Source organism: Mycteria americana, chromosome 6, assembly GCF_035582795.1.
Source record: "Mycteria americana isolate JAX WOST 10 ecotype Jacksonville Zoo and Gardens chromosome 6, USCA_MyAme_1.0, whole genome shotgun sequence".
Classification (NCBI taxonomy): Eukaryota; Metazoa; Chordata; class Aves; order Ciconiiformes; family Ciconiidae; genus Mycteria; species Mycteria americana.
The window spans coordinates 39,297,571-39,311,284 of record NC_134370.1 but is presented as its reverse complement, the minus strand read 5'-3'; the positions used below and the strand labels follow the sequence as shown (position 1 = coordinate 39,311,284).

The following is a 13,714-nucleotide window of genomic DNA, read 5'->3' as shown; positions in this document are numbered from 1 at the left end:
GCAAAAAGGGGAAAACATGGGGCCCAAATCATCAATATTATCATCCATATTAGTGACTAGTAGGGGACTGCCAAGGTAAATAGAGAAGAGGACCAGGCAGAGTAGTGAGCATGCCAAGAGAGGGAAAAGAGGAGCAGGTAAAATGAAGGTGCGTTGGGAGGAGTGAAGCAGCAAGAAAAACAATTGTCATGTGAGCAGATGAGCTCACAGGTTTAAAAAAAAAAAAAAAAGAAAAAAGACAGCAGATAGATGAAATGCATTCCCCCCCCCCAAAAAAAAGAACAAAATGTTTATCTTGTAAAGAGATGGAAAAATGCGTGTGTGTTTCCATGTAAGCAACTGGATGTGCTCAAGGCTGGTAAGGGTCCAGCAGGGATGCACAGAGCTGCGGTTATACTAAGCTTGTGCCCTTTTCCACCAAACACTGCTCTTCTGGACAACATAGCTGCTTTCCAGTCTTGCAGCTTTCAAGAATGAGCAGCCACTTAGAATAGAAAATGCTACACTGCGTCTGGGTAAAGGCAGCAATTCTCATGTAGAACTGCTTCTCTACTTGTTCATACCTTTCTCTGCTGACTAGCTTGCCAACTATTTTAAATGCAGTATTTCTAGCTGAAAAGTTCAAATTTACAGTAGGAGGTACACATTTTGAAGATGCCTTTGGAACTCTTGAGGCTGACCTTTCACATTTATATTTAAAAAAAAAAGTTTCTGGGTTCCCCCCCCTAAAAATCATGGTGTACCTGAAACATATGCTAAATACCAAATTCATAGTAGGCTGTTCTGGTAGAAATGGTTGAACAGGCAAAATGGTAAAGAGTTTTATGCATTATTTAATTGTTTTCATAATGATTTTTAGTACCATAGCACAGGTAAGTAATGTGAAAGGACAGATCACAGAGCACTTGCCTGTAAGTGCACGACATGCAGAAGAGCTGAGTTACAACCACATAGACTCTGCGTATGCTAAATAAAGTAACTCACCTATTCCTTTCCCAAGTGTTGCTTCAAAATGCATCAGCTGTGGAGTCTAAATTAGCTGTATGGAATGGGTAAGAGCAAAAGTGTTTTGTGCCTGTTTTAGAAAACACCTTGAAGCAGGTTTCACTGTTTGGAACACTTTCTTCAGTCAGTTGGTAGTCCAGTATGGGAATTAAGGCCCTTAGCTTTAGAGCTTCCTTAAGCTAGTGCTGTAAGTGTTCTTTCTAGAAAACATGTTTATTAAATGCAGGCCTTCATAATGCCCTGGAAATATTTCTGATCATCCTCCCACATTCTTGAAAAGTATGAAAGAATAATCTCAAATTCAAAGTAATTCTAAATGTTGCATTTGTACTGCTAGCTTACTGCCTATTACTACCATATTTTATTAATTTTTTTTTTTACACCTCCCCCTCCCCCCCCCCTTAGTGCTTGGTTGTCAGGATATGAAAGCCCTGTGGTATCTCGCATTAACACAAGGATACAGGACCTAACAGGACTTGATGTCTCCACAGCAGAGGAACTGCAGGTAAACTGTTAGGACAAGTATGATGGTGAATGTCAGTGGGCATTTCATTTTGGATGGCTTTGTGTGCAGCACTGTGCTCACTCAGGTAGTGTTGGTGAGGTGGCCACAAAAGCTCATTCAACCCAGGGGCAGCTAATTTGATGGCTGATTTGATTCCAGGCCATGGGAAGAATGACTGTTTTTTTTACAGGGAGGAAGAAACAAAGTTGTGTTTGCAGAGTAGCGCTTTAGTGTGAAATGCCTTTCTCTTGCTGGAGAGAAACTCCTGATGTTTGTTGAAGTGAATGTGCAATTCCTTTTTATTTATACTAATAAAAGTGAGTTTCATTGCTGCAGGGTCAAATTTTGTTGCTGTGGTGATAGTGAAAAGTTTAGCTTGATTGATACTTAAGGAAAGGGGAGAGAATGGTTTTTTTAGATTTGCCATCCCATTCTTGGTCCTAGAAGGCCAACAGCATGTCTGGTGTCTCTGTAATGTGGGAAAGACTGACTGTACATGTAACTTGAGTAAATATTATTTTGGAAGTAAGTACTTTTCTTTATTTGCTTGAGGCTTTTAAATGAACAGCTGCTTCACTGATTCTGAGAAAGTATTAATACCTAGAAAGTGGTTCCTGAAAGCTGCTGTGCCACTGTGCTACTCCATCAAGACTTGTGATGAAAAAATGCCCAAGCACCTGGTTGAAAATTGAGGTTATGAATACACAGAAGAGATGAAAAAAAATCTGATCGGAAAAAGGACAGTGGATCCTCTTTATTGACATAGAGGTCAAAAACTGATTTAAACTTGAATGATGTAAAAGCACCATGACCTATTTTGAAGAGCCTGTAAAGTCTCTATAGAAGAAAAATATTTTTCTACCCTGGGGAAGCACCAGATTCCTTACCTGGAGTACACTGCATCTTGCAGTGCCAGTCTTGGATGTGCTGCTGCTCTTGTACCCAGACATCTTGGGGCTCCTTGGAGCCTGGGGCTGTTGAGGTCTTCAGGAGTTTCAAAAGTTTCATGGTCAGGTTCTATCACCTGAGAGTCATTAGATCGGACAGCAGCAGGCACTCAGAAATGGGAGAATATCTTTACCATTCAGCTGGGGGTGGACAGAAGAACTTTCAAGGAAGGCTGACCCCAGGGAAGGGAGGGTTCAGCTACGGCTTTGCTGGGAGCTGATGTCCAGTCGAGAACTGCAAAGGCAGACTGATGGGCTGAGACCCTAAAGCTCAGAGTCAGGTTCTCTGGCTCCACACTCATATGGAGTCTGGGTGAAGTCAGAGCAAACTCAGTGGGACTTTGCTGCATGCAGTACAGTTTAGCTGACAGAGACTTGTAATTTCCTGTGGCTTGATTTTTAAACTTCATCTATCAAAAGGCTGTAGATGACAGTCAAATTATTGCCCTTTCTTGTCTGGATAAAATACTGCTTTACTAGATTTTGTGCTTCTCCTTTCACTGTAGGTAGCCAACTACGGAGTAGGAGGCCAGTATGAGCCTCATTTTGATTTTGGAAGGGTAAGTCCTGTTTTCTGTCTCCACCTCTTTCTTCTTCACAAGCACTGTGTTTCTCTTTTTCAGGTGGCAAATTATGGAGTGGGAGGACAGTATGAACCCCACTTTGACTTTGCACGGGCAAGTAAAGACATGGAGGAGAGATAGTCACCTGGTGAAGCCTGGGCCTCTTGGCTGTGGCACAATTTTTATTCTTTAATGTGTATTAAATTTTGTAGCTCTTCAACTTTTCTAATCTACGTTAGTGGAGAAAGCCCTCTAAACCACCAGCTGAACTGATAAACATGTTAGGCATTACAGAGCAACAAGGCTCTTCTTCAAAAATATAATTAAAAAAGAATTATTCTAAGGAGATGACTGATAGCTCTTAACAGAGCAAAGGGCGTTAGCTTTATTCTAAAGCTGGAGAAACATTTAGAAATATCCTAGCTGGCCAGGGTACTGGCCTTGTAAAGCCATTTTGTTTAAAATCACTGAAGGTTATACAGCTACACTGTATAAAAACTCAGTGTATATCCTGTGCTCCTCACATGTGCAGCAGATGATGGTAGCATCAGCTAACATGCATCCATGCTTCAGCCATAGCCGTGTCCGCAGTGCAGAGCATTGCTGAACAAGGCAAACGTGGCTGCATGGGTGAGAGCTTAATGCCCTCTTTTATGAGAGAGGTTTTGTAGGCAGCATAGGAAAACTTGCATTGCAGCTACCGCGTAGGCCTGCGATGCAGAGAGAGAACTTCTTTCCCCAGACCTGAGATGCAGGTGTCTTGCATGCTGTTGAAGAAAATTTGAAAATAAAAGTGCTCTGTTACTGTAGTTTACATGCTGATTGCTAGCACAGTCCTGAAACTGGAAAAAGCCTACTGAGGTCGTCTCATCTCACTGTCCTTATTTTTTTTTATTTGATTTAAATTCCCAAGCTATTTCTTTTCCAGTTTAAATTGCAGACTGCTGGAAATAATGCCACTGAATTCAGTTGGTTATTTATTGGGCATACTTATGTGTGATTTAACACCTTCAGATTAACCTTACGCTGTGAATCCAAGCCACCAACTATTAATCAGAATCTCTGCTCTGTAAGCACATGCTCAAAAGCATTGCAAATGATTAACAGTTTTTGTTTGGAAATGCATGGGTTAATTCCTGGAGTAATGATTGCTGAAATTTTAGCACACACAAATAGTGGTCACGGGGTGGGCTGTGAGGTATGACAAAAGGTAGTCTCATAACTCATCAAAATGGGTTTTTCTTCTTGTAAGTCAAGTGATAAAAACTGCTTAGTTACCCTTATGGATCTGTTGGCTAGTTTGTTAGCCCATTGCAAGCTCCCACACTCTGCTTCCTCCCTCCTTCCCAGCTGTAATGATGAAAGAGCAACTTGGCTTGCAATGAGTCCTCCCCTTTGAACACGGCGCTGGGCTGGTGGTGTCGCAGCCACGCCACGCACATCGGCATGCATTTAGGCAGGCACATACCTCGCTCTTGTCGAAAGCTTCAGGAACGGCTGCCACAGATGCCCTGTGGCTGGGATTGCACACTGCTTAATGAATCACTCAGATTTTTAACGGCACTCTAAAACCAGTGTGTGCCAGGGAGGAGCGCCGAATGCGGAAGGCCAGCTAGCTTGAGCAGCAGCCTGCCCAGCGCAGCAGCTGGACCTGCAGCTCCAGTGTAAGGTCGGAAAGGCTGGAGCGGAAAAGGGGGCGAGGGCCACAAAGGCAGAACCACCACCAAGGGAGCAGGGCCGGCAGCTGCCCTTAGGGCACACTCGGAGCCAGCCCTGCGGCAGAGCTCTGCTGTAGCGTGATTCTCAGTGAACTTGGATGAGCTACCCTTGCCGTTTGCTCATCTTGGCCAAGGACAAAAGGGGATAAGTGAGTGTAATTAAATAATTAAGTTTGAAGAGGATTTGTATACTCATTTTCAGACAGTACAGTTGTTCTTACCCATTAGCAACTTGGGTTTATGTCCTCCCTGTCCTACAGAATTTTAAAATGCCTGGTTTATTTAAGTTAATAGATACACTCATATTGCATTCTCCCCTCCTTCCAAATAGAGGGATTGAATTAATTAATTTTTCTGCATGAGTTTGTCTGCTGCTGGCTCTGCAGCTGTATGTCATTGGTTCCTCTCAATAATCAAAATGAAATGCTTATTAAATCTGCTTGCTTTTATTCACAGAAAGATGAGCCAGATGCTTTTAAGGAATTGGGAACAGGCAACAGAATTGCTACTTGGTTGTTTTATGTAAGTGATATATTTCTGCCATGTGCTAGTGCCAAAAATACCTATCACTGCATATTCTATACCGTTGAATGATTTCATTATGTTTTTTTTACTGAAGTGATTTGCAAATGAAGGCAGCCGCTAACTTAGCAGTAATACATACGGGGTATCTTCTTACCCGTAAGTAATGGTTCTTCCATGTGTTCTTAAGGAGGTTTTTTCCCCTCAAAGTTAAGCATCAGCTTAGATTATTTGACTGTCTATTCATTTTTGTATCTGCATCGGTTATTTATAGCATGCTCATGGCCAAAACATTTGAGCGTGTAATGTTGAGGGACAAGGCAGCCAGCTGTTGCACTTTGAACAAAGTAGGTGGGTTTCAGCCTTTTTTTAAGGTTGTTAATCACGCAGCCTTTGCTCACTAATTGGGAGGTAGAAGTTAAGTTGTTCAATAACCTAATTCTATTTTACGAAAACGTGACACTTGAGAATGTATTAGCTTGCAACTTACATGTGCCTTTCCCCACCGTTTCAGATGAGCGATGTGTCAGCAGGGGGAGCTACTGTCTTTCCTGAAGTAGGAGCTAGTGTTTGGCCTAAAAAGGTAAGCGGGGTTGTTTTATCCAGTGTAACCCCTCCTCTCTCCACCCACTCAAAAATACATGTATAAACGTGTAAAAAGAAACTTTAAAATTAGTTTATATAAAGAAGATTAGAGCACTGTTCATGGGAGCACAGAGATACTTAGAATTAAGTGAAGCGAGTGGAGTATTCCAAGGGCCTGGTGATTCCAAGGGCCTCTGATGTTCTGCATGTTAACGCATAGTTGTATTTTGGACTTAACTGCTTCTAATGCATAGACTTTGCAAAACATTACAATACTTCAAAACACATTTTGAAAATACTCAAATCTGTAAGTAGGTTTAGTCTTGAGGCGTCTGTAGGGAATTCTCCCTGAAATTATGTGTTCCTGTTATGTTTTTTTCCCCTCGGAAGGGTCATGAATAAGGTCTTTCTTTGCTGGCCTGCTGCTCATTTTCAGTAAATTATCTTGCTTTCTAAAATTGGTCAGAGTTGAATGAAACTGGCACAGGGTTTAAAAAAAATTAACAGCCACGTGTATATAGACACAGAATGAGTCAAAGGAGACTCATTCCTTAGGAAAGCAAATGTTAGAATATGGAAAAGCACCTTCAATTTAAAAGGAACATCTGAAATACAAACACACATACCTTTGCCTTATTGTTAAGTAAGGTGGTGTATCTATTGCACAGAGCAAAATGCTGAGAGTTTCCATTGCAATTTCCAGGGAACAGCTGTATTCTGGTACAATCTCTTTCCAAGTGGAGAAGGAGATTACAGCACACGGCATGCAGCCTGCCCAGTACTAGTTGGAAACAAGTGGGGTAAGTACCCCTCACATTGTTCTCACCACTTGTGACCTGGAGGTCTGGGGCTTTGTTGGTGGGTTGTCTTGGCTTGCTTTTTCCTCTGGTGGAATAAAAAGCAGCCAGAAGTTAGGTCCTTTATAGAGAAATCTACTTTATAGCTATATCTGCTTCATATCTCTCTCTCTCATATTATATTATATATATTAGCATATTTTATTATATAAAATACATGTAATAGTATATCTACTTTAAGAGTTTTCTGTAGTTTTGCAGCTACTGGAAGGTTTTTCCCTCTTGGATTTATTAGACCAACTTCACATTTGTATGTGTATATTAAAATACTTCAGAAAATTAAGATATTCCTGTGCTTAACTGAAAGCTGGCCAATAGCATATATTTAGCTTTAATAGAAGCATGAGCTAACCAGGTGCAGTGATCAATACCTTTATGTCTTTGCAGTATCCAATAAATGGCTCCACGAGCGGGGACAGGAATTCCGAAGGCCGTGCACTTTATCAGAGTTGGAATGATGCAGGCTCGTCCTTTGTCTCCTCTGTATTCAGTTTGTGTAAAATGCACACATCTCCTACAGTTTACAAATGACTAACACTCCACTACAGGTTCAGTCTTCAACTACACCGGTGTTTTATCTGTGGACAAAACAAACATGCTTTTAGTTCCCTTAAAAGATCCCCTTAAGGTTTTATGAACAGAATATACTAAGGTCTATGAGTGTTACAGAAAAAAAAAAAAAGGACAAAATACAGATCAGGGCCACAACTAACAGCGGTGTTGTGTGTGGTGTTCCCTTCACCATCGCCCCCTCTGATCAGCACGGAAAGCCAGTGATGGTTCACTTAGAGTCCTCCTCACAACTGTCAGTCTGCTAAGGGCGGGATGATTTAATGGGAGGGCTCCCTTCTAAGGAAGGCTGAATTAAACCAGTTCATATTCCTCAGTTTCCAGACATTCGACTCCTTGCTTTTCTAGAGTGCCTGACCACTGCTGTTGAGAACTGCCGGGCATGGTTTGTGTTTCTCTGCGGAACAGGTTATTGTCATGTTTTAGCCTGTTTTTCCACTTCCGCAAAAGCCTCAATTTTTAAACTATCTTCCTTCTCACCCTCTGTGGGGGATTTGGCTCTTAACCTTGAAAATGTGAGCCAGCAGTTACATAAGCAGAGATGTGATGCTTCAAACACATGCCTGCATCAGAGCAGCCTGACAACAATTACAGCCCATCTTCCCTCCATTTTTTTTCTTTAACGTTTGTCCACATAAACAAATGCTGCTTTTATTCTGTCTTAGTAGTCAACTCTTACATCTGTTCCTTGGGCAGCGGGGATAGGAATGTTACCATCTCCATCAATCAACATAATTGTGCCTTAGGACACTGGAATTTCAAATTGGTTATGAGACTTCAGGTGATGAGGTAAGATGTAGTCCTCACAGAATGCTCTCCACCCTCGTCCTCCCAGTTCTCAAGGTTTTGTGAGAAATAGATGGCCTATTTATAATCCTAAATCTTTTTTAGATGTTTTTTATTTTGCAAATGTGTTTTTCTGCTGCGGATGCCGAATGCAGGCTGCAGCAGTGACATGCCTTTAGTCATGGGGCAACTGTTTGCACAGGATGCCAGACAAGGTACCTGCTCTGGATGGTTTGGTGTTGCTCACCTTGCGGAGGCCGCCTCCACTGCAGCGACGTACCTCACGCCGCCTCCCCTCTCTTTAGCTGTCGCTGGCACTCGTGAGCGAGGAAGCGCTGGGAAGGGTCCTCCTCCAGAGGCTCTGGTGCTGCTCACTTCACTGCTGCTCTTCCCACGAGCCAGGGCTGGAGCCGTTCTGATTCATGCCACCCATGCAGAAAAAGTGTCCCCAAAGTCAGCGGTGCCCTCACTGGAAGAACTCACTCACAGTGACTTTCAGGGACCTTGAGTCACCCTTATGCTGAGATGATGTTGAAACCTCCGAGGGAGATGAGACTGTGGTTGCTGTAGCTGTTGAACTTTTGTTCTGCTCGTCAGATTCCCGTGGGAGGAATAACTGCTGTCCCCGCTGCCCCCCAGCACAGGAAGAGCTAAGCAGGGAGGTTCGCTTTCCTAAGCTGTTTCTCTTCAACAGCAGGATTTTTAGCAAAATGTCTCAATATTCCAGTAGCATGAGGACAAGAAGCAAAGTGAGCTGCACCAGACTCTACCTAAACAGCCTGATTTTCTGGATGATGACAGTTTTACTGATTTAGGGGTCAAGCCTGAAGTCTTTACCAAGGAAAAAATTCCAATTTTAGTTAATTGGATTTTCTGCATCAATAAAATGTTGAAAATTGAGCCAAAATGTAGATGAAACCAACTGTTAATGTGTTAGAAATACCTCTGGAATACCGAGAATGCAGTTTAAGGTACTATAGTTTGAGAAACTGCATACTTTCAGAAGACACTTTAAAATCTTTGCTGGAAAATGCATTGTTAAATTTCTACTGAGCCTGTAAGCAATGGGACCTACGTAACTGTTTATCCTTAGCCCTGCACCTTCTTGCATTTTGCCTGTGCTTTTGGCAGATGTGAAACGAAGTCCATCCAGCACTTAAGAAAACAAATAAAAAGAAAAATCAGAAATAGCTCCACCTCATGTGTGTACTGCTAATTTATTCAAAATAGCTGGTACACTAGAGCAGTATCTGATATAGATTCACCAGATAAATGGGTCATCAGAGCATATTTTTCATCACTAAATTGTAATCACTAAAAAAACCCCAACCCATAACATTTCTACTTACCTGAGTTTTCTCCCTTTTGCACTGTGTCAGTACATATGTCTCCATTCCCATCCATGGTTTTCTCTTTGCCCTCTTTTTTACTTTCTTAAGCTCCAATAAAAGGCAACCATGGCTGCAGGTAAGTCTTGCCACTTTCCTGCAAGTAAAAGATTACAACGAACAATGTTGTGTTACAAGTCTTACTTCGGGGCACTAATTTTCTCTCAGTAGCTCCGAGGCACCTATAAATGCTTTTAGAAAAGCCAATCCTGCATAGTTAACAAGCACAGAACAAAATCAATGTGTTGCCACCATGAACATGTTTGGAAAACAGCATCTGGTTTTGCTATTACAGCTGTTTTTTTTCTGAAGTGAGCAGAGGAGTTACTTGACACATTAAAATAACTTAAAAGCTAAAAATTATAGAATTTACGTAAGGTAAAAGAGAAATACTGAATAAAAAGTGTCAGTGACTGCTTTAGGTACTGCCGTAGTGGAAGAAAACACTGATCTCTTACACGTTGAATGAAGAAAGGAAGGGTTGAAGCAATGAGAAATCACAGTTTTGTCATATTAAGCAATGGGTTTGTGGTTTTTTTTTTCTTCCCCCCATCTCTTCAACCAACACCAAAAGATGAATAGCAAGCTTGAGAGCAGTTGTGGAATGTCTGGGGAAGTTTGCTAAACAGTTACCTCCCTCCCCTCAACTACCATCAAGTACTTCCAGTGTTAAACAGCATTTGAAGAATGGTCTCTAAGTGGTGTTGCTCGGGGAGTAAAAACGTTTCAGTGCATGACTTTTTAAAGCAGTGAACTACTCGACTTGCAAGTCTTTGGGGAAGAAAAAGTTTGTCTTTTGACAGTGGAAAATTTCACTTGGTTTAAAAAAAAAAAAAAAGCCCTCAAAACTAAAACTCAAGTCTGTGGAGGTACATCAGACCAAAATGTTCCAGATTATTAGAAGAGAAAGGGTAAGCTTATTTTTTGTAAACTGCAGACAGTCCGTATTTCCTCTTTCTCCAGTGCAGTAGTGTTCATGCACCCAACATGAAGTGTGTAAGGGATTACACAGGTGGTGCTGCTGCTTTCTGCCTTACCCCTTCATTTCTCAAAGGGCTTTTGGATCAAGAGCGTGGCTCCTGTGTGAATCTAGTTTTGTATTAAAGATGATTGAAAACTGTTTGGCTCACAGTGACTGACAATTGAGAAACTGCCTTACTGTTAAATTTTTTTGTAATAAAATTTTTAATGTAAAAAAAAACAGGCTTAAAATAAAAGCCACTGCCATTAGCAGTGAAAAATCCTCCACATCAAACTCCTCGTATATGGCTGTTGTAAATCTGATCACACAGATTTTTACCACCATATGTGTTCCTGGGAAACAGCTCATTAGTTTCACTTCATACTCTAGGCGGGCAGGTGCAGAAGATGCTCATATCACAAGTTACTACTAAACACGTTCTCAGACCGAAACTTTGTGCCGCAGTTGGAAACACACAGCACTAATGGACTGCAAAAGGGTAGGGCAGGTAATGCTGGGCTGAAAGCATGTTGTGCACAAAAAGGAGCTGCACTGCTCTTAGGGAGGAGTGTGGCTCAGCCCCTTGTCTCCCTAATGCAGCGATCTATGGCAGTAGCTGGTGGGGGATTTAATAGTGACGTGGGAACTGCACGCACTCCTGGCGTGAAACTCAAAATGGGCCAGCTGCTAAGAGACCCTTTTCCAGGGATGACAAATACTTCCGTTTCCTGAAGCCAAGTGGTCAAACAACCAGTTATTCAGAATAGTTCTAGGGAGGGAAAGAAAGCTGAGACTAGCCTGCGACACAGACACCCGCAGCACGATAGGGGGACAGAGCACCTACATGTAGGAAGGTCAGGCTGATGTCTTCTGTAATCAAGACACCTGCAGTTTATACACTACAGCCGTTCCTCTGCTTCACTCTCTCAAAACAGTGGAGCGCATACTTAAATTTGTGGTCATCGGGAACCTGCAAAAAAAAGCACGGCAAGGGCTGGTTAGGAGCCTTGATCCTTTTGCCTGTGGAATGGAGCCTTGCGCTGCTGATAGAGCACTGGGCTTGCAGTTAGGGAACCTCCCTCCCTTCCCCATGCAGCCCGCAGACACAGCTAATGTGGTCACAGATTTGGCAGCCACGGGATAGGAAGTAAGTCTAAAGCATACCAGCATTTTTTTATTTTGGAAACGTGAATTAATTCCATCCCCAGCTACTCTGTGCATGCTGCTAAACTGCTGCCGTGCCCCTCTCAGCAAGGTGGGCCAACACCAGGAGAACGTGGGCAGCCAGATGGCTCTGTCCTTTCAGAGGACAGGGCTTACTCCAGCCCTCTGAGCTTTTTGGGTGTTTGTGGGGCAAACAGGGCTGCCCCTTTGCGAGTAGGTGTGAGGCTCGTGCTGTCAGCCTGGCCGCCGAGCTGCTATTACCAAGCCAGCAGCGCAGGGGCTTTAGCACAGGAGCCTCCGGGGGCAAGATGCAGCTCAGAGCCTTCCTTTCTGAGGCAAGAGAGGGGCTGCCCTACCTTCTGCGTGTGGCCTGAGGCACCCGCCCAGGATTTCGGGGGTGCCTAGGTGGGCTTGGCCCCCTCCCACAGAGGAAGGGAAGGCTTGTGGTTCAGCCCTGTGCTACCCCGACCAGTGCTTATGCACTGTGGCTTCCCACCATCCTACCTGGGTATCCGGGGCTCTTCCAGCACAGCTGCACCCAGAGCATGACCATGGGGGATCATGACCATGGGAGGAACCCCACCTGGGTAAGAGCTGCAGCAGCTGCAGCTAAACAAGGCAGGGCAGGGTCAGGGACAGGGAAAAAGGCCTGTGAGTCACCGCAGGGCAGGACGAGAGGAAGAGAAAGGAAAGGGTCTGACAGTGTCCGCACCCACGGATGGGGAAGGCAGCACAAGGCTGAAGTGATCTGTCCAGGGACTCCTGGAGAGACTGGACCAGACCACGAACTTGAGCGCAGCCCCCCTGAGAGAGAGGGTTTTTAACCACCCACCCATCCTCCTCCAGCTGCTGGACTCCGACCTGCCTCTGTGAGGGACTCGGGCATTTCATCATTGAGCTACATTCCTCGTGCCGATAATCAGTGACTCATCTGGCTCCCAAACTAGGCTTTGAACCAGCCACAGATTACTCACTAACCTTAACCACAAGCTGCCTATTCCCCCTGCCTAGGCCGTGCTTAAACATCAACCAGCAACTCATTGAGCCAGCCAAAACTGATAGAAAAAGAGCTCAGTCGCTCAATCCTCTGTCCTCCCCCACGTCCCCAGCAGAATACAAAGGGAAGGATCCTGGCAAAGTGCACGACTACACATCTCTGGCTATGACAGTGTGCTCTGAAAAAGAAATGCACAAAAGGAGCTGGACCAGCCCCTGTCCTTCCCTCCCAGGAGCCGAGCCCAGGATGCAAGGGTCAGCGTTTGCTTTGGTGTGGCTGATTGATAACGCGATGCCAAGAGGGTTTCCAGCTTCGTCCGGGATGGGGTTCACCACCATTAGCGTGGAGGGACACAGGCACACACCCAGCTGCACCGCTGCAGGACGGGTGTTTCCCCCAGCTCTACCTCCCGTTTGACAGGAGCACGATGCCAACAGTCTGATAGTGTCATTAGGAGCGAGTGACTCATCACAGCCCGAGGGCTGCTCTATATTTAAGCATTACAGAGTTAGAAATGAATGCATGGAGTCAGGAACCACTTATCCTGAGGTCAAGACGAGGTTCAGAAACCAGTTGTCAGAGTTCACCACCGTGGCAAACACCACCTGTATCTCTCAAATCTTTAGGGAGAGAAAAATTGGCATAGGGAGGGGGTATTTGCAACCACAGTGGGTCAAAGCAAGGTCGGAGAACCTGCAGGTACCTGCTGTGCACATCCACTTCAGGAATTCCTCACTTCTGCAGCTGTTGAGCCTGAGCAGCAATTCCCAGAGATAACTCTGTGTGTGTGGAGGTGTTGCATAGCATTTGTTAGTTTTACTCAATCCTACATTTTTCCTGGTCTTCAGATCTTGAAGTTTGGGTGCAACCAAGCTATTTGCAGCTGGACTGAAAATGCCTCGGGAGACTGGTGTGGGGAGGGGTGGAAGGAAGGAGAGTGGCTCATCCCCGGGGCAGGGCAAAGGGGCTGCCACGTTTTGGGAAAGCAGTCAGACTGCTTTTTTATTCACAAACTTTTGCTTTAGGACAACAAATGACGAACTAGCAGGAAAGTTTCCGACTCCTCTTTTCCCAGGCTCTGCACTTTGCCAGCTGCTCCCCCCCCAACTAATTCCAATTGATTTTGCAAACAGCCCGGGCTCTGCG

General features: G+C 44.1%; 1 protein-coding gene across 4 annotated transcripts in view; it reads left to right on the top strand.

Annotated features, from left to right (window-relative positions):
• Window positions 1–9,862, top strand: part of P4HA1 (prolyl 4-hydroxylase subunit alpha 1) — a 37,326-nt gene extending 27,464 nt beyond the window's left edge. For 2 of the 4 annotated variants that reach the window (XM_075505419.1, XM_075505418.1), the window contains exons 10-15: window positions 1,411–1,510; window positions 3,081–3,134; window positions 5,195–5,260; window positions 5,775–5,843; window positions 6,549–6,645; window positions 7,090–9,862. In XM_075505419.1, coding sequence (XP_075361534.1) covers window positions 1,411–1,510; window positions 3,081–3,134; window positions 5,195–5,260; window positions 5,775–5,843; window positions 6,549–6,645; window positions 7,090–7,160 — 457 coding nt within the window. In that variant the 3' untranslated portion in view covers window positions 7,161–9,862. Of the gene's footprint in view, window positions 1–1,410; window positions 1,511–2,963; window positions 3,018–3,080; window positions 3,135–5,194; window positions 5,261–5,774; window positions 5,844–6,548; window positions 6,646–7,089 lie in introns of all 4 variants that reach the window. The other 2 variants (XM_075505416.1, XM_075505415.1) reach the window with 1 other exon arrangement.
• The last annotated feature ends 3,852 nt before the right edge of the window (window positions 9,863–13,714 follow it).